This window comes from Mya arenaria, chromosome 11, assembly GCF_026914265.1.
Source record: "Mya arenaria isolate MELC-2E11 chromosome 11, ASM2691426v1".
In the NCBI taxonomy this organism is placed as follows: domain Eukaryota; kingdom Metazoa; phylum Mollusca; class Bivalvia; order Myida; family Myidae; genus Mya; species Mya arenaria.
In genome coordinates, this window is record NC_069132.1 from 43,989,336 (window position 1) to 44,015,915 (window position 26,580).

Consider the following 26,580-nt stretch of genomic DNA (forward strand, 5'->3'; position numbering starts at 1 on the left):
GTATTTATTAACATTTTTCGATACACCAACTAAAACAATCACAAATCGTATATCAAATCAAAGCGCCAAACGCGCTTTAGGATGGTCTTGTTCTATGCTACATTTTGTTTAAATTCACCATTCACTATTTTGTCAGACATAGGTTAAATATACATGCTAATGCAGTTTGTTTGATACAATCTTTATATCACTTACAGGCCAATGATTTCGATTCCAAGTATAACGCGAATAAAACAGTTTTACGCAACTTATCTCGCTGGGTGGTAGCGGTATACGGTGACGTCAATTTAGAGGAGGTGAAAAGAAACGCCTTTGACCTAGACAATGTTTTAGTAGTTCCTGTTCCAGAGATCATTTATGACAAACATGAGGTAAACACCATTGACCAAATGCACACACCTTTAGTACTGAATTGTTTATGAGGACAATATAAAATCTTATTCATTTTTTTTCAAGGAAAATGTCATTATTTATCATATGATTTTATGTATTTACACATGCATAATGTCATTTGTTCTTTTAAAAAATTCGTGACGAATATTTCGATTTTATTTTAAACTTTAAGTATTATAATAAATATTTGAACCAAAAACAAAACTAAGCTGTCAAAAAATCTTTAACCCTAGGTTTTTACGAGCTCACTCAGGACGGTGAGTTTGGACGTAACGTCAAACGTTACTTTGGGCCTCGCCGAAGAGCCGCACGCTGACGATTGGAAACGCAGCTTTATTCGTAACTTAGAACAGGTATGTTGATAGAGCTTGTTTTATCTTTACAAGATATTCATTTTTGAAATGCCCAACATAAACTTTATGAAACGCACATGCTTACTTCCAATGGTAGTTATGGAATAAATCTCATAAAAATCCCAACGTGATGTTCATTTCATTTCGCAACGACGTAAAGCGAGCATCCAGAATATTATTTCAATGAGATAGAAATAGTATGTATCTACTAATTTTAAATTGATACGTTAATGCGAAAAAAAACTACTTATGCTAACCAAGCCGAAAATGTCAATTATTCTAATGGAATTTGGACAGGCTTCTGAAAAAGTTAGTACCCTTGCCGGCTGCGGGGGGATACTCATCGAGACGTTGCTTTGGATACAGACCGGTCGTGACTTTTCCTCTGTCGGTTACGTGACTCCGGCGGGCGAGTTGGTTTTAACTGCAGACCTTTTTCCAAACGTTAACAGTGGTTATAACATGAGACGATTCCACGTCTCAGTCATTGAGGTGAGCAACGTAAAACTTCGGTGTTTTATCACACGATTGCTTTTCTAGCACATTAAAGGGGCTATGCATCGTATGATGATATAGCAATAAGAAATTGACGAAAACTGACATAAACTTGGTATCAATGTGTACAATGCATAAACAATTATGTTATAAAAGAGTAAAACATTTTATTAAATAATCGTCCTGAGATTCTTTACAGAAAAAAAACTTTTTTGGTGCCAATCAGGTGTATAGTCCCTTTAAAAGGGATGAGCAACATATAGGATGACTGTTCTTATAATTCATTTATAAAGATTAAAGAACTATATATCGAAAAAAGACGATGCCCCAATTTCTCGAAACATCTTAAGTCCCTTATAACAAGACTAAGCTCAGCAAACTATTTTTTATTTGGTATAAGTGATGTTATATTCTCTCTTTTAAGTTTAGAGTTTTGAGGCTTGTAAAGGAAATAATATTTGAGATTAACAAGATAGATTACTTTTTGTTTTACAAAATCATAATATAGTGAGTAATTTTGCTGTATGAAATGAGATTCTTCAGTTAGTTACGCTTAAGATTGTTTTGAGAAATTGGGCCAAGAGTTCAAAAAGAACAATATCAATATCTCAATACCTTTTGGCTTTAAGACGCGCATGTTTTTCGTAATCTGCTCGTAATTTTGGTGCCATTTTCAGTTGTTTTATTTATACATATCTATACATATTTACTCTGTGATAAACATACGTAAGAACGGAACATGTTCAACATTTATGTTTATGACGCATCGACACTAATCTACCAATGCGTTAGAACACGATTATACTGTAGTACTACTATGTTATTTAAATTTTAAATAAATTCGTACTGTTTTGCACTGCCAGATAGCTGCCACTCTCTCTTTCTCTCTCTTCTGTATTCTATCTAGTTCCCGCCATATGTTATCAAAGTTAACAACACTGCCAAGGGCGTATATTTCACTGGCTGGTGCATTGATATCCTTCGAGAACTGGCAATTACTCTCAACTTTACGTAAGTTTAAAAAAATAATATAACTTTACACCACTTATACATACGGAATCATGGATTTGCCTCATTGCAGACGTCGGTTTAAACAACCAAAACACAAAACTTTTCTCCTTCGTTCTTGTTGTAGGTCCAATCTTAAAGCTGCACTCTCACAGATTAAACGTTTTGACAACATTTTTATTTTTTGTCTTGGAACGATCAAATTTTTGCGTAAATATCGGCAAAGCAGTGATAAGAGACTGTTGACAAAAGAGCAGATCTCAGCTTTTCATATTTCCGTCCCCAAATGGATGTGTTATGCATTTTTCTAGTAACTGTTTAAGCCATAAAAAATATTGGAATGGAAATATGATAATCTGCTATCTGATCTTTTGTCAGCAGTTTTGCATCACTGGGTAGCAGGTATTTAAGCAAAAATTTGCTAATTCCAAGACAAAAAATAAAAAAAGATGGAAAAACGGTAAATCTGTGAGAGTGCAGCTTTAACAAGCATACTATATGTATATTTTGTTAATGTTTATGGGCGCTTGAGAGCCTGGTATTGTAAGGACGATATATCATACTGATAAGTTTATGTAGTTCCAAAAGCAATTGTTCAAATGCAAAAGTGCGCTAGAATAATAGGAATGGTAAAGTACCCCAAAATGCCTGAAATGATCCAAACAACTATGTTTTGTTATCTTGATCCTGATTTAGGTACCTGTAAAATACTGACCCCAAACATTATCATATAGTAAACAGACGTTTGTCCCCAGGCAGACGGTTTTTCAAATATACCGTGATAAAAATAGTACGTAGGGAGACAAAATAAAACTATAAGATATTTTGTCCGTTTCTTTAATTAAACCTACAGTGCTGCACAGCAGGACATTCAGATCTGACATCTAGAAGACAGCATAGGGCAATAAAGGTTAAGATAAATATACAGAAGTTTTGTACTAAACTAAGCGGATTGAACACGGGGCCGGGGTCACCGACAGAAGGCTAAAAGGAGGCTTTTAAGCTCCTGGACGCAATGAATTATGTAGCGACAAATTTCTTTTTTTTTAATTGGAGTACCTAAAAATAAAACATATTTTCTTAAAATTAAATGTATTTAGTGTTGATACACTTTTGTGTATTTGACTTAAGCACTTTTAAAACGTCAATTTAGTAGTAACATACATATTTTTCGGCTTCCATCATTATGTTATGTATAAGTGGTGTAAAGAAATGTTTGAGAAATAATCTACATGTATTATATCCACATAATATATTTTACAGTATTCGCCAAATGTAATTAAAGTAAATTCATCGGGATCGAACCAATTCGTCGGATTCTGTATTGATGTTTTAAAGCAACTGTCTGTTACTTTAAACTTTACGTAAGATTGTCGTTGTGAACTATGCATGACATATAAATAACATATGCTTTCTGCAAATAAACTCATATTGGTATGTTGTCTGTATCGAATGTCCTATTCGCACAGCAAGATATTGCTATGATATTACATCGTTTACATATATATTAAGTCTTTATATAAACTCTTCATTGTACCATTATATAACCGGATTTACATTGTACAAAATTATATGTATATATATGCATGTCTATGAATCTATCAAGCATTATAATATGTTACCCATCTCTAACCATTCCGGTTTTACCATCAGAACACGAACAATTCGTTCAAAGCTTCGGTGACATGGTCTTCTCTTGACCTATGATTGAATCATTGGTGGAAGTATTTGTTTATAGGGATGAACACACCTTATTTTAAATATATGTGCATTAAATCTGCGATAACTCGAACATGCGATAACTCGAAAATACATTTGAAAAGCAGTTGTAGATATTATAATTATTTCTATAACATAAACACATTTTATAAGTGCATGCATTTAAGGTAAAGAGTGATTATCTCTGGCCGATACTGCTTTCTTTGGGAAAGTTAGTATATTCAGTCGCACTGCATTGAGCAACATCCGTATACAGTGTGTGTATACCACGTGATAAATTGCGTCATAAATGCTTCGACAAACCTCTTCATAATACGGTCGTCTGACGGAGCACTCTCAAAACATAATTTTGGAAACCGGTTTGTCCAAGTGTTTGAAGAAACTAATCACCTTATCAAACTCCAGTAATAAATCGAAAGAGTGGCTCTTTATGCGGCATAGACTGCCCTTTATTTCATTTAAAATGGCTGGTAAAAGAAAAGTTATCTTTGATTTAAGTGTTCATTTCAAGGAAAATGTTGCCTTCTGACGTAGCATATATGACGTCATTTTTCACGTGGTATACACACACTGTTATAAGAAGGTGTTGCTCTTATTCCATGATACTGTTTTATTCAAAAAAATTTTTTGGGAGAAACGATGACATACAACTCATATATTATACGAGTTATTTGAAGGTATTATATAACGGAAGTCCCTGACAACAATTACGGCGTGGTCCTGAACCGCGAGAATATGACTTTCAACGGGCTCGTCGGACAGCTGCAGAGAAACGTAAGTGAATAATTACGATCAACGTTTCCCTTAGAATACTTGCAAACAGTTAAACCATTTTTGACTGCCATGCCATCAAAATAATTACGATCAACGTTTCCCTAAGATTACTTGCAAACAGATTAACCATTTCTGACTTCCATGCCTTCCAATCGCCTCATCACCCTAAATCTGGTGCCGGCATGAAACAGTTTGCGGGCCTCTAGAGAAAATAACGATTTAGTATTGAGTATCATTTATCACTTAAATATTACATTCGTTGGAACAGTGAATTATTTGAATCTAGAAAAAAATATTAAATCTAGAATGCTTAGACCAAGTTGAGATTGATATCTTTTATCAGCACAGTGCATAGACTCTATACACTATATGGATATGCTCGATACACCGTGACAGTACATACACTGGTGTTATATTCTATACCAGTATATACTGTGCACGGTATATATTCTATTCATTCTCAGAGGTGTTGAAGCAGTGTGCTTCAACACCCCTGTTCTCTATACAATGTATACAGCCAGAGATTTTGAAGATTTACTTCAACTCCTCTGTTATAGTCTATATACATTGTGGAAGCGTGCACTATACTCTATTCATTGTCAAGAGGTGTTGAAGCAGTGCTTCAACACCCCTGTTCTCTATACAATGTATACAGCCAGAGATTTTGAAGATTTACTTCAACTCCTCTGTTATAGTCTATATACATTGTGGAAGCGTGCACTATACTCTATTCATTCTTAGAGGTGTTGAAGCAGTGCTTCAACACCTCTGTTCTCTATGCAATGTATACAGCCAGAGATTTTGAAGATTTACTTCAACTTCTCTGTTATAGTCTATATACATTGTGGTAGCGTGCGCTATACTCTATTCATTTTCAGAGGTGTTGAAGCAGTGCTTCAACACCCCTGTTCTCTATGCAATGTATCAACCAGAGATTTTGAATCTTTACATCAATTCCTCTGTTATAGTCTATATACATTGTGGTGGCGTGCACTATTCTCTATCTGTAAATTTGAACCTGTGTTATAGTCTATATACATTGTGGTAGCGTGCACTATACTCTATACTCATTCTCAGAGGTGTTGAAGCAGTGCTTCAACACCTCTGTTCTCTATTCAATGTATACAAACGGAGATTTTTGAACAAAAAATGGAGAAAACTGCACAAAAATAATTTTGATGAATTTATGTCATATCAGGCAACATATTTAATATACTTAAATCATAGAACAATTATATGGCGCAAAAAAGGATTTTTGGGGTAAAATGTTGGAAAAATTAAATGAAAATGACAATTTATGAATTTTGCCAATAACTCTGCCTTATTTTGCAATAAAAACACCAGAACTACTGCAGCTAATATATATCATTTAACATTATTATATATTATATAGAAACACAGTTTTTTAAAAAAAATATGATTTTTGGGGTAAAATGTATGAAAAATTAAATGGAAATGAGAATTTCTGGAATTTGCCAATAACTTTTTCAAATATTGCAATAGAATGACCAGAATTACTGTATTTCATAAATATTACAGTTTAATATATCAAAAGTAAAGAAACTATGTAATTTTGTGAAATGTGAATTTTGGGGAAAATGTTTGAAAAATTAAATGAAAATGAGAATTTCTGAAATTGCAAATTATTAGCACAAATTTTGCAATACAATTCAATAGATACTATAATACAGTATAACAAACCTAAAGTGTAGAAACCATGTACATGTATTGTGTGAAGTGTGATTTGGGGGGTAAAATGAAATTAAATAAAAATCGACACACAGCAGTTATCAAACAACACAAATAAACAAAAATCATTTATGTGCATTTTTCTGAAATTGTCACCTTAATTTTTGAAGCTCTGCATCAATCCTCTGTCAAATCAATTAACCTTGTTCTCTGTATTGATTTATGATGATCCCCTTTTAGTTAATAAATCTTTTGAAATCATTGAAAATTGACCTTTTTCTCTGTCACCTGTATGTCGATGAATTTTATAATGCAGATATTTGCCAGACTCGCAAAATTCATAACAAACCAAAAGCCCAAGGCATTTTTTCAAGAATATAATGCGACAGTCACTTGGGTGTGGAGCCTTGCCCAGCAACGTCTACATTTTTAAATTGTCATAGCCTAAAATTGTCATTTCCCAACATGCCAACATTTAGACATATCCAACATGATAACCCAAACTAAGGTCTCCCTAGGCTAAATACTTTTCCAGCTAGACACTAGAATTGGACCTACAATATCGAAGATGTCCATAAAACCCAATTCACATAACAGGACAGGAGACCAGGACAACCAAAAGACATGGTTGTCTATGTTATAAACAAACAAGACTATGCATTTACCATAACTGTATCTATTTTGAACATGAACAGAACATTAGTAAATTTAATCCTAAGAATCTGATGTCAATAATCCCGTACATGTATGTATATCTATGTCCATCAATATGATAAGAAATGGAAGTTTCTTCTAAAACATACACAGAAACAGCTATTGTTCATATAAACCATAACATAAGGTGTCTTATAATTATGTCAACAAGAGCTGTCTTTGGACAGCACGCTCAATTAAAGAGGCTTTGTCTTAAAAATGAATACAATAATTATGTAATATGTGCCTGTCGAAAGCAATAAAAAGAGTCAAATTAAAAAGTTAACTAGAAATGCTGCAATGCAACAAGAACTTCAGCCTTTATTGTGAGATTCAGTTTTAAATGTATTAAAACTGAAGTTATTCAGTACCAAGCATTTATCTATTTTTAGTTACAGTGACCATGACCCTAGGGACCCAAATCAAATATAAAAATGAATGGAAATTTTGCCTTTAGACAGTTATTAAATGGTAAATAATATTTGACAGTTATCTATGTACATTTACATTTTAACTTTAAAAAGGTTTCCTTGACATTAAACAATCATTTGTTTTTATAAACAAAAAATTAACAAAACAATGTGGCGAACAGATCAAGAATCTAGGTTTAAGAAGTGACATTTCTAGAGGCTTACCATGTGCTCCAATATGTATGGAACTTAATAACCATGGTTTTATTGAATTAATACTGTCATATAGGGTAATGTGCAATATAGTTAACAGAACACTCAAAAGTACAATGAAACATTTAGGTTAGAAGTTAAAATATAATTAGACAATTAGCCATAATTGACCAAGTCAGCATGGAAATTAACAACAGCACAAGGTAACTAAAAAAAAAATATAGATTCAAAATAATAATATATGATTTGCATTCATTTAATTCAAGTTTAAAACAAACTTTTAATAATGAGCTAGCTCAATTGTTACTAAGCAATGTGCTTTATTGCTCACCTCAGAACCAGACACATTATTTGTTTCAATAATATGTTCACAAGATTTTATTCACTAAAATATGAGCCTAATTATTAACTTTTTACATGTTATGCCTTATTTGTTGAAAAGTCTTGCTGGCTAAGTTGTGATTTATGATGAGGAAACAATACCTCTATGAATAGCAATTTTTAAGGTTTTTAATACTTGATTTAGTGACTCCTGTTTCATCTTACCTACATTCATTCTTTAAGGAAAGCTTGGAAAGAGAATATGGCCTATAAAACTAGAACATAGTTTTTTTCTAAAACTTGACCAAATTTCATTCATATAAAGTGGAACTTGAGGCCACTCTAATCAAACACATTTTGACCAATAAACAAGTTTCACCTAATATTATTTAAATGTTGACGAGAATAAATACTGACAAATATCATGAAAATTATATATATAGTTTCTGAAGCATTTACAGTTTATATTATAAGAACAAACAACCTACATGCTTTTTGTCCAACCTGAACAGTTATCAATCTCTACTAAGATTTTTTCGGTAAACATATTCTGGCCAGTATGAATAAAGACCAAAGAGACAAGAGCTGTCACAGAGACAGCGCTCTCGACTATTCCGCTGCTTTTCAGTGAAAGGATTGAAAAGTTTTGGCGAAACATGCATGGATCACTGTTAGATTAGATTTCAATGCAATACATGATGTGCGGAGATATTAACATAAATGTGGTTACATGCAAAATTTTAACCAGAATTTTTATCTAACTTGATTATTCAATTAGGTTGGGTGGTTGTATAAAGTCTCAATGCAATTCATCCAGTAGTTGCTGAGATATAACCTATGTGTGCTTACATGCAAAACCTTAACCAGAATTTCTGAGTGAAATAATAAACGCAAGTATTTGCATTAAATGCAAACTATAGTTATATAACTTGGAAAATTAAGTAGGTTGGATGGTTGAGTACCATTGTATCAAGTCTCAATGCAATACCTCAAGCAGTTGCTGAGATATTAACCTATGTGTGCTTGCATGCAAAACCTTAACCAGAATTTCTAAGTCAAATAATAAAGGCCTATTATTTACATTAAATGCAAACTAGAGTTATCTTACTTGTTTAAATAAGTAGGTTGGATGGTTGAGTACCATTGTATCAAGTCTCAATGCAATACCTCAAGCAGTTGCTGAGATATTAACCTATGTGTGCTTGCATGCAAAACCTTAACCAGAATTTCTAAGTCAAATAATAAAGGCCTATTATTTACATTAAATGCAAACTAGAGTTATCTTACTTGTTTAAATAAGTAGGTTGGATGGTTGAGTACCATTGTATCAAGTCTCAATGCAATACCTCAAGTAGTTGCTGAGATATTAACCTATGTGTGCTTGCATGCAAACCTTAACCAGAATTTCTAAGTCAAATATTAAAGGCCTATTATTGGCATTAAATGCAAAGTAGAGTTATCAAACTTGGTTAATTAAGTAGGTTGGATGGTTGAGTACCATTGTATAAAGTCTCAATGCAATACCTCAAGTAGTTGCTGAGATATTAACCTATGTGTGCTTGCACGCAAACCCTTAACCAAGGGGTGACGCCGACGCCAACGCTTGGGTGAGTAGTATAGCTCTCCATATTCTTCGAAAAGTTGAGCTAAAAATGAGTCCCCATACTAAAGTGTTAACACTGTATGAAACTGTTAATAAAAATGAAGGACAGACTATGATCAATCACAATAGTTCAACATGAGCACTTTGTACTGTGTTGAGGTAAATGTTAATCATCCAACTTATCTAAGGGTAATCTATTTTCAAATCTATAATGTATTTGTCTGTTAAAAGTTAAAATTGGTATATCATTCCAATTTTAGTGAATCTTTATGTGACGGATGTCTTGTCCATTAAGTTGCCTTCAATGAAGATTTTGAAGTCAGACTGTCTCTTGTTGGATGTGGGGAGTTTTCTGAAAGAAAAAGGAACATTAAGCAATACATAAACACAGTTCCATTGTTGGCTTCAAATATTGAACTATTAAGGAGCTTTTCATTCATTTGTGCCATTGGCTTCAATGTTAAAATTTGATAGTTACCCCATATAAGTATCATTTGAAAGGGCTTTGCATACTGATTACTTATATGTAAAATCAATGACAAGAACATATTTTCACCTTGAAAAGTTATTGCTGGCATCCCAAAATCACATTATTGTTCATCAGATACATTAAGTTATTATCTATCTTGCAAAAATGGTTGATTTTGAAATATGATAGTTCTTATACATATTATATCTTAATATTAAAAATTAGCCACACTTTTTGTGATATAGATTTTATATATATGCACATAAAAATATGTAACAAAAAATATACAAATAAATAAGAAACGATAAAAACACACAAATCTTAGTTTATTTTACATTGATAGATAGTTCATATAAACTTTGCTAAACACAGAAAGAAAATAATTGTTTCTATTACAGGATTTGAACCTGGACAATTAATTTTAATGTGAATGAGCATATTTGAGCATGATCACAACTGTGCATTACAACAAAGGATAACATTGAAAACTAACAAAGGGCAACTACTACAAAAAAAATCTTGAGTTATGGTTTCTGTGCACTGCACTTCTGCTAAATGAGATCTATCTGTACATATTTGAAGTTTGAGATCAACACCTCAAAGACTTTTCAAGTTCTGCTGCAGACAAAAACTCAGTATGAAATATAACAAAGGGTTATTACAAAAAGAACTGTAAACAGAGTTATGGTCCCTTAACACTGCACTTCTTCTCAATAGGGATCTATCTGTATATGAAGTTTGAAGTTAATACCTGGGGGATTTATGCTCAAGATTACATTCCGTGCACACGCACACACATGCACACAATTACTGTATCCACTTTGCCTTTTGGCAAGGGATAATCAATAGATTAGTCCTCATCATCACGGTCTTAAACAAACATGATGAACATAATCATAGCATGCATAAAACAGTATACAGTTGTATCAAATCTGGAATAAAAACTGTACCTAGATGAATTTGTAACAGGTGGCGATCAGTCATCACTTTCCTGTTTCCTGTTTCTCATTGTGTCATTCCTGTATCTCATTGTGTCTTAGTTGGTTTAGTACAACTCTGGCCTGGTCCACAATTGCAACAACTGAAAAACAACTGAACAATTAGCAAAAGAGAACTTATACCTTAAATGTACATAATATATTGCTACTAAAAAATGACTCATACTGTCAAACACTTGTTTCCATGAAAAACTACAGCTATCACCTATTGTAATAAGAGGTTTCACTGAGAGTGATGTTTGCTTTTAAGCATACAGTAACCAATTAGGCAATAATTTTAAAACTGCCAAGCACAAAATAAACATAAGAAAATAATCCTTAATATACCAAAAACAGAATAGTGTTTTGTTAAATTAAAGTAAAAAATGAAAAAAAGTTATGAAGAGAAGAAAAAAAATAAAAAAATATAAAGATAATAATCAAAGGTTTACAATTCTTTGACTACCATACACAATTTAATGATTCATATGCACAGCTATTTTTCTTATCACGTCCAATATGTGCATGAAGTTTGAAGTTAATACCTCAAAAACATAGAAAAGTGAAAGAAAAATAATCAAAGACCAATAACTCTAAAATACCATAAACAAAAATGTTTTTTGCACAGCACTTCTCCTCAACATATTTAATATGTGTTAGAAATCTCAGAAGCATTTGGAATTATGGATAAAAGAAGACTTGTCCAAATGAACCCTAACCATCAAGTGGTAGGAGTATAATAGCAGAGACAAATCATACATATGTCTTTATATTTAATATGTCAATGTATGTTTGAACAGAATAATTATGTTAATTCTCATTTCTTGGCTTACCTCATATTTATATTGTTATACATAGAATTAATCCAAAGAGAACTTACCATTCACTGACAAGATTTCCTCATTATACACAGGAGTATAGATCTTCATACTTTTAGAATCTCTCCATTTTTCTTCTCCATGGGAACTGCAATGCATAACACATAAGAAAGGAAATCAAACAATTGCATTTTTTAAAACAATTTGTAGAGAAAAATAAAACATGACTTCAGACACATGCAGAATTATTTGCATTTATTTTAAGCAAGTTACAAGAGTAACTGTACCCTATGCCATCTGAGTAAAATCTGCATGCAACAAACATGTGCATGCAAAATTGCATGGACTTTCATTTATTTGCTTAACAGTTTCAATTAAACCTAACAACCTGACCAAATACTTGAAATATCTTATACTTGAATACATTATGTTATACTAGTAAATGACATTGAGTACATGTAAATATGTGTTAAAAATCTACCTTTCAAATCCAATGCTTTCTTTGCATCAAAACGTTTGTCTGTTTGCCCTTAAATTGGTCCCTCAAGAGTATCTGGTCTGAAATAAATATAAAATTCACCTACTTTTAAGCTAAAATTAGCTATAATACTAACTTGGCTGATCTAAGGAAAAATGAGTCTTAAAGCTGCACTCTCACAGATTGACTGTTTTAACATAATTATTATCTCAGAGAATCAATGCCTTTAATTGCTAACAATAAAACAGATGTCATGTATTGAGAAATCTGCTTATTATTTCATTTTTCTGAAAGTGTTCAAATTTAAGTCACAGAACAACAATTATGAACGTACATATGAAAAACAGCTATCTGATATTTTTTCAGCAGTTTTAAATCATGGTTCGCGGACATAATTTATGCACTAACATTGCATGATTCATTCCATGATGAAAAAAAAGTTGTCAGAATGGTAAATCTGTGAAAATGCAGCTTTAATAACAATCCCCAACAGTTCCTCCCAAAGACTTGTTTAAAAGGGGCTGTAATCTGTTTAATGAAATAGCGGAAAAAAAGAAAATTGACGAAAACTGACATAAACTTGGTATCTATGTGTACAATGCATTAAAACTTACTAACTGAAGTACCACATAATTTACAATAAAAAAAATTCGCCAATATATTACAAGTGAGGTATAAAGATTAAATATTCCAACTGTTTAGGATAAGCCTTCATAGCACAGTGGATACAACACTGGACTGCAATTTTGGCGACACCGGTTCCAACCCATTCTCTGACTTGATATTTTTTTTTTACATTTTGCATTTTGGTAATTTTTTTTACCATTATGATATCAAAGATCAAAAGATTTTTTGAATAATTGTCCTGAGATTCTTTACGATTTTTACAGAATATTTTTTTTTTTTTGGGGGGGGGGGTCCCACCCCTTTCTGGATCCGCTAGTGTGGGTTACTCCCGTAAAATGAACTGAATTTAATTTGGTGCAAAGCTCTAATAAAAATTTGTGTATTCAATTAAATTCATAAAACTAATTAATGTAAACAAACCATTTGCAACTATCCCTGAATAACTTTTAAATGATAGTGATTATTTTCATTTGCATGATAACTAAGAAAATATAAAATAACACTTGAGTGTCCTGTATGGTATCCCGATATAGTCAATACTTACAACTTACATGTGCAGGAATCAGGAAGGAGTTCCATTCTACCAACTTAATACCATTCTTATTTGTCGTCTTCTTAACCGGATGCTTGAATTTTTGTAAACAAACCCAATGAACCCTGTATCGTTCCACTAGACTTTCTCGCTTAATATTTACGCTCGGTTGTGCCTGTATCGAAGAAAATGAAGACCAGTCCAAAACATTGCGTCATTTAGTATTTAGCACGCGCTAGAGTGATTCAAAACATCGAATTTGACCGACACTGAACAGAGGTAAATGGCTATTTTCTTTGAAAATATAACACTTTCTAGTTCAAAAGGTAATTGAATTTATGTAGATACGTAAACAATTGACAGTTTAACGAGTATATTTTATTGATATAACGAAGTACTCCTTAAAGCTGCACTCTCACATACATACATGTATTTTGACAACTTTGTTATTTTTTATTTTTGTCTTGGAGTTTGAATGAGCCAGTTTCTGTGTAAATATATGCAAATAAGTGATATAAGCCTGCTGACAAAAGATCAGATCGCAGATTTACATATTCCGTTAAAAAAATTGTTTTATGGCTAAAAGTGCTACTAACAGTTGGAAGAAAAATGCATAAAACATCATTTTCTTAAAGCTGCACTCTCACAGATTGAACATTTTGGCAACTTTTTTATGTTTTGTCTTGGAATGTACTAATTTTGGCGAAAATCCATGGAAACCAGTTTATAAGACTGCTGACAAATATAGGTCGCAGATTTTTATATATACCAGTTCAAAAATTGATGTTTTGTTCATTTTTCTAAAACGTTTATTAACGGTTTTAGCCATAAAACATTAATTTTCAAACGGAAATATGAAAATCTATGATCTGGTTTTTCGTAAGCAATCCTATATCATTGGTTTGCAGATATTTATACAAAAATTTGCTCTTTCCAAGACAAAAAATAAAAAAGTTGTAAAAATGGTATATCTGTGATAGTGAAGCTTTAACTAAAATATATATGCAATCCAATGTTTTTTTAAGCAGTCTTGTGTCACTGTTTTTCTTGCACTTATGCATTTATTGGCTTGTATAAAGACAAAAAATAAAACAGTTGTCAAAACATTTAATCTGTTAAAGTGCAATGTATACTTGATGCTTGCCTCAATCATTGCCGCTGACGATCATCAGATGACAGCACCAACATCCAACAATGCAGCGATATTTTTAAAGTCTCTTTCACATCATTCTGTATCCTAATATTTTAATTTATTTAAGATAGTTGCTTATCAAGATGTTGAATGCATATTTTACAGCCTTTTAGGCTTTAGAGTGTATTCAATGTCATTTTCAGACAGAAATATCTTGATCGAAGCTAGGAACAAGCTCACAACTGGCATTAGTGAGTCATGCCTGTCAAAACTAATTTTGGGGTACATGCATGTGTCTTTTAAAGTAGAACAGTAGACATCAACTTTACAATGTACATGAATACATTGCATTCATACTTTAGTTATTTATGTATTCATGTACATTGTAAAGTTATTGTGATGTAGATCGTTGATGAGAACCAGCCGTTCAGTTAGCTCAGTTGGTTACAGCGCCATGATAGTGTTCCAGCAGTTGTTGTTGGTTCAAGCTCCACACTGGGGCACTTCTCCTCCCAGGTTTACTTAAATGGTGGCAGCGGTACATGGCAGGAGTGCCTCCGTCAGCTTTAAACTACAGTCGAAACTCGATGGCTCGATATTCTAGGGACCAGCCAAAATACTTCGAGCCTCGAGAATATCGAGCCAAGCGGGATTGCTTACAGAATGTTATTTTTTTATTATTCGTTACAAAAAGTCTTGTTTACCTCGTTTGTTATTGGCTATGCTATCTCCGCAAAGAAGAGTATTAATTGGACATAGTTACACGTCTTAAAGTTCGTAACATCACTTATTCGATACTTAGAAAATATTATTTGATTGTTTTTATTAATTATAAAAATTATGCGAAAACAACAAACAAGTAATTTTAAACAGTGGGTAACAAAAACATAGCTTATTAGTTATATCAGGATGCATTGAAATTTATACATGTATAACAATTAGGGAAAGAACTTAGATAAAGTGATGGCATGTTTATTCAAACTGTTAAGTCATTCAAATTTGATAATAATTATAATAAATTGAATTAATTTTTATCGATTAGCGCCGTGTGCTAAATGAAGCCAACAAAACAAATCAAGGTGTGAGGTTCTTACCTGAACCCGCGAAAATGACATTGACCCAAGCAAACAAAATTGTGAAATTCTTACTTGGAACCGCGAAAATGACTTCGAGCGTGGAGAAATATCGACCCTCAATATATCGAGCCATCCGATCAAATTTTATATGAACAAAGAGTTAAACAAAACCGGTTCTTTTAATCTGGTTCAAGCCAACGAGGATATCGAGCCATGAGATATCGAGCCAACGAGTTTCGACTGTAATATATATATAAAGGGTTAATGGAGAGGAGTGGAGTGTATTGTGTGTCACTGTCAGTGTGTAAGAACCAGCCGCTCCGATGTGGAAATACTTGTACCATAAGTCATGGTTTTTAAGTTTATTGTTTAAAGTTCCATTTTCTAGTTTTGACCTTAAAGGTGCACTCTCACAGATTGAACGTTTTGACAATTTTTTTGTCTTGGAATGAGGCAATTTTTGCGAAAATCCATGGAAACCAGTTATTTAAGACAGCTGACAAAAAATTAGATAGCAGATTTTTATATTTAAGTTTAAAAAGTAATGTTTTATGCATTTTTCTTAAACCATTAGTAACGGTTTAAGCCATAAAACATTAATTTTCGAACGGAAATTAGAAATCTACGATCTGATTTTTTGGCAGCAATCATATATCATTGGTTTGCAGATATTTATGCAAAAATTTGCTCTTTCCAAGACAAAAATAAAAAAGTTGTAAAAATGGTATATCTGTGAGAGTGCAGCTTTAAATTTTATGATTTAATGACAACTGCCTTGAAATAGATACCTGATTTAAGCATTATGCCAATGTTTATAAATTTCTATTATATTTTACTGTGAAATAATGTAAATATATACATATAATTGTTTGTGTTAGTTTAAATTTGCTTGATTTATCATTAACCTAATTATATATTATTTCATTTTTTTTGTATTAACCCAATATTATGTCATATAATATATCTATGGGTATATAATACCAAGGTAAACACATGTATACAAATCACTTATTATTATGTATAGATAGTTTTTATTTCCATGTAACTCATTTGCCTACATACATTTTGGAAAATGTGGTCCATTACAGATAAAACCCAGATGTATACATGGCCTGGATTTCCATATTATGCTGCCCAGAATAAAAGACGATGCAGTCCAGATAAAAACATTGTATGGCTCAATAATCTTTACCAAACTTGGTAAAAAAAACTTTGTCATATTATGAGAAATCCCTGTTTTTTTGTTAATTATGTTCATTCACAGTATATGCAATTCACCAAGCAACACAAGACTTAATGTCCACTTGACACATTTCTAGTATATTTGGCTTGTACATAAACATCACTTTTTCATAAGAGAATAAATCTCATGTAGGACATTTGGATTGCTCTAAAATAATTGCCAAGATGTTTTGCATTTGAATCATAAAGCATACCCAACATTATTTGCATTTATTGTGTTCATGATTGTGTTGTATTCTTCCTTTTTAAGATGCATCAGATGAAGTCTTTGACTATCTAGAAAGGGATTTTGTAAGCTAGTACTGGACATGAAGACAGTCACTTGGAAATGATGATTGTGCAACAGCGGTTAAACATATGCAATACATCATATGGTAATTTCTTTTCACCTCAATGAATATTTAAGTGACCTACCCACAAATAAAGTGATTCTCTAATAGTTCCAATTTCCACTTTGATTTTGTAATCTGGTATTCTTCATTACTACTACCCGTAACTGGTATCTAAAAATAAACATTATAATATTCATCAATAATATCGTAAGACCATGTGAATATTCAGTAATTTATATATGTAATCAATTTGTTTTTGTGTATGTGGTGTTTATATGTTGGAGTTTGTAGTTCATTGTCAGTGATTTTTTTATTGTGAAAAACTCCATTTTCCCCAAAATTAAAAAAAATTACATTACATTCTGGATTAAAATAGCAATGAATTTCTTGAAATATAAACAAAATCTTGACAAGTCTTACTCTTTCACAGCATAAGGTATGCATAAAAAAGTTAAAAAATGTATATTTGCCATTATATAAGCAATTTTGACCTGATTTTGTATTTTTCCCAAAGTTGACTTTTTACCGAATTTGCGAGGTACATTGTACAGGCAGTAAAAAGAATTCATAAAAAAATCACTGATTGTTGTTAAGTGTTTTTTTATGAATGTTGTTCAAGTTTCTTCCTTGGGGTCAAAGTTGTCCCAACCAGAGTTCCCCTGTTACTGATAATAGACTTCTAGAACAAAAATTGATACACATTCAAATCAGGCAATGACTTCTGCAGTAATGTATGAATTCCTTAGAAACTGATGTCTAAACTAAAAGGTATTTAGTTTCAAAGATTATGAAACAAGTTGTTACAACAATATAATAATCACCTTTTGGCAGGATGTTAAGCAAGGTTTTGCCTTATTGAGGAAATCGTAGACCTCGTAGTACCCTTAAGGAACCCACTTGTCTAACTTAGTGACTACAATCCAAACTCACAATGTCTTCCTTAACAACCACTTTATAAGCAACCAAGGACATCCTTATCAAATACTTCATTTACAGCAGCCAATGACTTCCATAAAAAATGATGACTTCCTAAACAATCCTTGGCTTCTTTATCAACCAATGATTGCCTTAGCAACTACCTTCATCCATAGCAACAAATGAATCCCCATTCAACCAATGACTTCCTTTGCATCCAATTCCTTCCAACGCATCCATTAACTACCTTTATAGGCACCAATGCCTTATTTAGCAACCACTTTTTTCCTGAGCAACAGCCAACATCCATAGCAACCAATTACTTCCTTAGTAATCATTTACTTCCATAGCAACATTCTGGTTCATTACCGTAACATCCATTGACCATGGGAACAACCAGCTTACCATAATTCTCATTTCTGTTAACAAAGAGCAGCCTTCTTTGAGGAGTCCTTATCAACCATCAAATAACACAGCAACCACTAACCTGCTAAGCAAATAGCAACACCTTTCATAACCAGTTGTTACCTGACTGACTTGTTCATGGTCATTTTAATCAGGTGACCAATTAAGGGCCATGCTGGCCCTTTTGTTTTGAATGTACATTTCCTTAGCTTATTCATTTAATTCAGCAAATGTATAAACATAGTGTACAATACTTTCAAGTTTTGTCATTATTATATATTATCAATGTTTTAATTTTCAAACAGGTGACCAGACAGGGAGGAAACTAGGGAAATGGTTATCCACCAACAGCCCAAGTGCTTGGTTGATAAGAGGAGCCACAGCATTAAACATTACTGCACAAAGTGGTGTGCTAAATGCTAACACTTATGATTGTGATTTGATAAAAAAAGCAATGAATGAACGCTCATTATTCATAACTATAACTAAAACATTGATGTCAAAAGTTGTCAATTTTCAACATATATAGTATTTGAGATATTGATCTATAGTTGTGTGCAATGGATTATCAAAGAAAAACAAAAGAGTGGGCAACAAAATGAATAGCATAATGCACCAGTCAATTGTAACCACATCCCGCCCCCAGGTCCGGGGACTTTTGACTTTTGGTCCAGCCTACCCCAGGTTAAATTCCCTGAACTGATCCTGAACTAAAATCCCTGCCAAATTCCCCCGCATCCAACATACCATAGGTAAGACAAAACCACCGCATTCACACCCAGTATACCCCCAGACGGGGGTGGTGGTGGTTACAATTGACATGTGCATTACCCACTACCCATTTACACCAGTAATTCATAATTATATTTGATAGACATGCCTCTTGTCAAAGGTTTTGAAGGGTATGAACGTCAGAACTACCTGCCTATGGCCTTTCAAGATTTTATAACATTGTTAAACTAAAGAAATTATTATTAAGTTTATACTAGATCTTTGTTAAGAGTGACCCCTTTGATAATTCTGGAGAAAAACTATTAGGATTAGGTTCTGTATTTGTCCATAATTTGTCATATGACATGTAAGCAGGAGTTCATTCCTTCAAAGAATTGTGAATCTTATATAATTATGTATTTGACATCTTATGAATTTTATCACACTTTAACCTAGAGGCAGTTCAAATAAATACTGCTATGATTGAACCAATACTGAATAAGGGCAAGAATTCCAAACAAGACAGTATACATCTAGTATCATGTTTGTCTGATAATTTTGAAATCTAAAAGGATGTTAAAGCTGCACTGTCACTGATTAAGAGTTTTCACATTTGCTTTGAAAAAAATAATTAAATAAAAATAGTCTGACTTTTGCATGAATGCCTTCAATCCAGTCATATAAGATAACTCTCAATGAAACAGAATTCAATTGTCTGAAAAACTGCCAAAATTTTCATTTCTTCTCAAGCATTACTAACCATTAAACATAGAGTTTTAAATGGTAATAGGAAAAACTGTGATTTTGTATGCAGTCTCATATAACTGTTATCAGACATGTGCACAAAAGTTTTTCATTCCAAGTTAAAAATAATAAAAATTCATATATCTGTGAGAGTGCAGCATTAACAATGAAAACAATTATTAAAAATGGTATTTCCAACTGTGTATAATAATGCAACAACAATTTACCTTCTACTAGCACATTGAATTACAAGTTCTTCTTTTTCAAAGAAAACTGGCATATGGGAAGTACCATCACTTCCAGCGATATTTTTGTTGTAGCTTTTTTTTATAAGAGACATTGGCAAAAACTGTTCATAGATTGTGTTTTAAGGTGTATGTTTTATAGACAGTACTCCAATTCTCTTTAATATATAATATGTTTGTTTCATTTAAGGCTTTCGTATGTTTTGGGGCTGTTTCAGACCATTCCTGATATCGTATTTTCATATAAACCCTGCAATCATAATTGCATACCTCTTTGCAAAAGAATAATAAACATTCACGGAAATTAAACAGTAACGGAATTTTTCGAATTTTTCTCAACATAAGAAGAGACTTTTGTATTTTGGCCCAGCTAATGTTATTATATTGTTGACTAACATAAGCTTACAAGCAAATTAACAGGCAGAATAGATAAAGAAAAGATGAGCATGTAGTCTTGTTTTGCATACAGAAGTAATGGGCTTAGCTAGCCCTTTATATGTGGATTCATAATTGCTAGGTGGGTCTCGGGGCATGCCCCCTCAGAATATTTTGAAAAACATGGTGCATTCTGGGCGTTCTGAGGTGCTTTATTTTGTACTGGAAAATATAAATGACATTGAAAGGATCATGTATACTGCAACTTTGGCTGATTTTTTTATGTTTTTATCAGAATCATGTGGATTCATCCGCATACTAGTGTTATATGCAGCTTCACGCCTTGTATCTCAGACAGACTTTTTATACCCCCCAAAACAAAGTTTGGGGGGTATACTGGAATCGGGTTGTCCGTCTGTCTGTCCGTCCGTTTTTTTTTTGTCCGGGATTCATCTTTGTCGTTATTGAACAAATCTTTTTCAAACTTTCAGATATTAATGGCCATGATGTAAACTTGCGCCTCTGTGAAATTGGTACGGGTCACATGACCCTGACCAGAGTTATCTCCCCTTGATGTGTTAAAGTAGGCAAAATAAACCCTGTCCGGGATTCATCTTTGTTATTATTCAACAAATCTTTTTCAAACTTTCAGAAATTAATGGCCATGATGTAAACTTGCGCCTCTGTGAAATTGGTACAGGTCACATGACCCTGACTGGAGTTATCTCCCCTTGATGTGTTAAAGTAGGCAAAATAAGCCCTGTCCGGGATTCATCTTTGTTATTATTCAACAAATCTTTATCAAACTTTCAGAAATTAATGGCCATGTTGTAAACTTTTGCCTCTGTGAATTTGGTACAGGTCACATGACCCTGACTGGAGTTATCTCCCCTTGATGTGTTAAAGTAGGCAAAATAAGCCCTGTCCGGGATTCATCTTTGTTATTATTCAACAAATCTTTATCAAACTTTCAGAAATTAATGGCCATGTTGTAAACTTTCGCCTCTGTGAATTTGGTACAGGTCACATGACCCTGACTGGAGTTATCTCCCCTTGTAGGCAAAATTAGCTTTGTCCGGCCTAACTCCAGGGCAAACAACCTAGACATGGAGGGGTGGGGGGTATTCGTTAGCCTATGGCTTACAGTTCTAGTTAGGCTTATGTAGATGTTTGCAAGGCAAGGCTTGGCAAACCAAGGAGCCTGTCTCATTATATTGGTTTCAAAGTGCTTTTGCATGTTGTTTGCAATTGTGCATTTTGCGCGACTGGTAAATATCTGCAATATAAAAACTTAAAATTCATTGATGCCTAGGTGACCAAATTTCAAAAAATTTCATTTCATTTGTCAAACATTGTGCCCCAAAAGCACATTTCACATAAGTATGTAGTTTCTTTACTTAAGGTCTATTATACTGTAATATAAAATATATTTAAAAACAGTAATTCTGGTAATTTTATTGCAAAATTTGACAAAGTAATTGGCAAAATGCAGAAATTTTCATTTTTTTTTCTAACAAATTTACCTAAAAATCATATTTTACAAAATACATAGTTTGTATATTTCAAGTATCTTATAATGTTACATAATATCTGTTTTAAAAAGTTATTTTGGTAATTTTATTGCAAAATTTGGCAGAGTTGATGCTAAGTCCAGAAATTCTCATTTTCATTTAACTTTTAAAACATTTTGCCCAAAAATTATATTTTGTACAATGTGATTGTATTATACTTATAGTATATTAAATGTGGTGTCTGATATAACACAAAACCAACAAAAAAAAATCTAAGCATTTTTCTCCCATTTTTCATTTTCACTGGACAAAGAATAAATAGAGGTGATGAGGTGTTGAAACTCTGCTTCAACACCTCTTTATTCAAATAGAGAATAGTGCACGTCACCACCATGTATATAGACTATAACAGGGGTTCATATCTACAGATAGAGAATAGTGCACGCTACCACAATGTATATAGACTATAACAGAGGAGTTGAAGTAAAGTTTCAAAATCTACATTGCATAGAGAACAGAGAATGAATAGAGTATAGCGCACGCTACCACAATGTATATAGACTATAACAGAGGAGTTGAAGTGAATCTTCATAATCTCTGGCTGTATACATTGCATAGAGAACAGGGGTGTTGAAGCACTGCTTCAACACCTCTAAGAATGAATAGAGTATAGTGCACGCTTCCACAATGTATATAGACTATAACAGAGGAGTTGAAGTAAATCTTCAAAATCTCTGGCTGTATACATTGTATAGAGAACAGGGGTGTTGAAGCACTGCTTCAACACCTCTTGACAATAAATAGAGTATAGTGCACGCTTCCACAATGTATATAGACTATAACAGAGGAGTTGAAGTAAATCTTCAAAATCTCTGGCTGTATACATTGTATAGAGAACAGGGGTGTTGAAGCACTGCTTCAACACCTCTGAGAATGAATAGAATATATACCGTGCACAGTATATACTGGTATAGAATATAACACCAGTGTATGTACTGTCACGGTGTATCGTGCATATCCATATAGTGTATAGAGTCTATGCACTGTGCTGATAAAAGATATCAATCTCAACTTGGTCTAAGCATTCTAGATTTAATATTTTTTTCTAGATTCAAATAATTCACTGTTTTGGGTAACAGTGCTACTGAAACTGCACGGTCAAGCGGACCCTACTATCCTGTCATGGATCGATAAGAAATCGGACAAATATACTTCACCGCCCATCCAGAATAAGATTATTCAGATCAAAATGTATTAAATGTGTTTGAATTACTGTGACAATTTGTAACTGTATTTGGTGCAGAAATAGAAAATATCGTTTAGTAACATTTATTCATGATTACATTTTATATCTCTCAACTATTTTAATCGAACAAAGGTTAAGATAAAAAACATGAAAATGAAACCTGAACTAACTGAAAATCGAGTCTTCCAATGCTTAAAATTGAAAAAAAAAATATCGAGCCCACCCCTTCCGCGGCCCCAATGTCAATTTCCTTTCACGCGCCTGTCGAGTCAATATTGTATCCTAATTTTGCGACCATCGCCAGTATGCACTACACTATTATCCAAGGTCATGATTTGTATTATTACTTTCAATTTTTTGCCAATTTGAACGATACACTTGAGGTAAAGAATACTATTGTGATTTAAATTATCGTCTTTTTAATTGTTCAAAGGAAGTGGATCTTGTGGTAGGCGACTTGGCAACCACGCGGGACCGGGAGCAGGTGATAGACTACACGTACCCGTTCCACTTTGGCTACACCACAGCGATACTGAAACGAGAAAATCTGGACAAATACAAGTGGAGAAAACTCCTCGATCCATTTAAGGTATGCAGTTTATATTATTAAGTGTATTTATAAATGAATGTATAGTTTTTGAATTAATATATTCCGATAGATTGATAGTTCCGAAGCACAAACAAAACACAATTGATGTATGTTAATTGGAAAGTGACTTGGTTAGCAGTAAAGCGAATTTGGCGAGGGTTTGGTTTGCTTGTGGTGTGATTATTTGTGTTTGTGGTGTAATATTTTTGGGGTTTTGTAGTTTAGTATGTGATGTCAATATGTGTGTATCTATAGTTCATTGTCGTTTTGGCCCTTGCATTGTGTCCCTTAAAGGGCTTTGTTTTTGAAGTTTCGACTACTGGGTTTCTCCCTGTATTATTCATAGTATTATTGTTTTTGACTTTAGTTGTTTGAACACCTTCGACACCCTTAAAATAAGCTTGAACGCTTCATGTATTCTTATTCAATTTTTTTTTAATTGATAGTATCTCACGATTACATAAACTTTAAAACAAGAGAATACAACCAATGAAAAGTCCGATGAACAGTTTCAGTTTTAAGGCATCTTTATCCGCCCTCAAAGATTGTCCTTTACTTCCGTTCTTTTTCTTTTTAATTATCGGCCACATCTGCGCAGTCCATTCAGGAAAGTGTACGTGCGTGCAATTTCGTCCAAACATTTTCACGTGTTCATAAACATATGTGAACCTTTAGTGTTCTTTGAATCTAGTGGCAAGTTATCGCGGTGATCGGCGGAACGCTAGTTGCATGCGCGGGTATCGTCTGCGTGATGGAACAGCGAAACCCTTTCTACATTCGCTTGCACGAAACCTCAGCAGAGGAACACAACTGTCGCCAGCAAAAGTGCGGATTCCAGACATATGTTGGAGCCTTCTCCTGTCTGTTTGCCAGCCTTTTTAATGAAGGTAAGGAACAACTTTTGGTAGACGTAGACAATTGTGAACAATCTGGCATTTATAGTATTTGTATTCTGGTTTTGCTGAATGCCAAACCGGTAACCCCGATATTTATACTTGTAAAATGAATGCCAAACCGGTAACCCCGATATTTATACTTGTAAAATGAATGCCAAACCGGTAACCCCGATATTTATACTTGTAAAATGAATGCCAAACCGGTAACCCCGATATTTATACTTATAAACCTAGCATTCTTTGGGCGCTTCTTAGTTTCTAAATGGTTTCCCCGATATTCATAATTAGTTTACAATTGATAAATGGACTGATTATCTGATTTTACTACATGAAAACTTGTAATAATGTTCCTTTTGTTCTATTTTAACTTACAATGATGTACCTTTCATTATATGTGAATTTGCAGTTATGTTCCATTCATAATATGTGAACTTGCAATGTACCCTTATTATATGTGAACTTGCAATATTATACCCTATTTTATTATATGTGAACTTGTAATAATGTACCCTTTCTGGACTTCTAATAAATCTAGGTGACCTCCATGTACCCCAGTCAATGACGGGCCGGTCGTTCATGAGCGCCTGGTGGTTGCTATCTCTGGTGCTGTCCGCCACATATTGCGGAAATTTAATTGCATTCCTCACCGTTACAAAGGAGAAGATGCCATTTGACACGCTCGCTCAAATGGCGCAGATGGCTGGCTCCTATAAGTGGGGAACAATCGGTGGAACGCTCTGGGAAGACAACTTCATGGTATATATGATAGCAAACATGTATAAGACTTGAGGAATGGAGCAAAGATTAGCGGCAGCTCTTGTTCGCATAAGGATAAAATAACATAGAATCAATGTCTTAGTCAGAAACGTAATCAAACGAAAATAACATGAGGTAGACTGCCAAGTAGTTATGTGATAGTCCAACAATTATGTTATTTACATATATATATGTGTGTGCTCTAGTTGGTAATATATTTGATAAATAATTGTTCCCTTTTTTCTGAGCTGTATTCTTCTTTTACAGACATCGGAGAACCCCACATATAAAGAAGTCGGGAATGGCATCAGAGAGTTTAACAAATCTGACCCGACTGTCCTTGCGAAGTCGCCCAAGTTCCACGTTGACAGGGTAAGTGTTACTTTTATAACTCGTGTTGAAACCTTAAAACAAAAACCCTGTTGAAGATGCACGCACGTTTCAATCCACGGGTTTTAGTGTTCATGCACTATAAAATCAATATACTAGGTAGTTGAAGGCATGTGCTTTGCTGATTATATTGAAATGTACGGTCTTTATTCCCAGAAGGAAAAAAATAGCCAGTTCTCGGTATGCATGTTTAAAGCCCAAGTTGCGTGTGCTTTTAAAAATCGTTGCAATATAGAATAATGTACATGCTACATGTAATAATTATGACATTTTGTTTTAATGTGTACATGGCCTCTCAAAATGGCATTCGGATCACCTCAACCATTTTCCATCGAAACCAACCATGGATGTATGCCAGTACATCAGTAGAAGTAGGTCGTAATATTTTCAATAATAGTTTTACTTTATTGCTGCCGTTTGGCGTCTATTCTGTATCACTTAGT

At 33.4% G+C, this 26,580-nt stretch overlaps 1 protein-coding gene and 2 long non-coding RNA genes across 7 annotated transcripts in view; 2 read left to right on the forward strand and 1 right to left on the reverse strand.

The window, feature by feature from the left end:
• The window catches only part of LOC128209116 (uncharacterized), a 41,143-nt gene that overhangs the window by 9,919 nt on the left and 4,644 nt on the right, over positions 1–26,580 (forward strand). The window contains exons 6-14 of the mRNA XM_052912990.1: positions 198–371; positions 627–746; positions 1,044–1,238; positions 2,149–2,252; positions 4,646–4,742; positions 23,940–24,095; positions 24,787–24,982; positions 25,527–25,747; positions 26,015–26,119. Coding sequence (XP_052768950.1) covers positions 198–371; positions 627–746; positions 1,044–1,238; positions 2,149–2,252; positions 4,646–4,742; positions 23,940–24,095; positions 24,787–24,982; positions 25,527–25,747; positions 26,015–26,119 — 1,368 coding nt within the window. The remainder of the gene's footprint in view (positions 1–197; positions 372–626; positions 747–1,043; positions 1,239–2,148; positions 2,253–4,645; positions 4,743–23,939; positions 24,096–24,786; positions 24,983–25,526; positions 25,748–26,014; positions 26,120–26,580) is intronic.
• Positions 8,909–13,696, reverse strand: LOC128209119 (uncharacterized). 3 transcript variants are annotated; one of them, XR_008256941.1, is made up of 5 exons: positions 13,585–13,696; positions 12,417–12,493; positions 11,998–12,083; positions 11,091–11,221; positions 8,909–10,023 (listed from the first exon to the last, which is right to left on the reverse strand). It is a non-coding gene; the product is annotated as an uncharacterized LOC128209119 (long non-coding RNA). The 3 variants fall into 3 exon arrangements; XR_008256942.1 differs by having other exon boundaries at positions 13,592–13,668; XR_008256943.1 differs by lacking the exon at positions 13,585–13,696 and adding an exon at positions 13,461–13,567.
• Positions 13,714–20,818, forward strand: LOC128209117 (uncharacterized). 3 transcript variants are annotated; one of them, XR_008256938.1, is made up of 4 exons: positions 13,714–13,851; positions 16,869–16,980; positions 17,273–17,396; positions 18,980–20,818. It is a non-coding gene; the product is annotated as an uncharacterized LOC128209117 (long non-coding RNA). The 3 variants fall into 3 exon arrangements; XR_008256939.1 differs by having other exon boundaries at positions 16,869–16,951; XR_008256940.1 differs by lacking the exon at positions 13,714–13,851 and adding an exon at positions 13,880–13,898.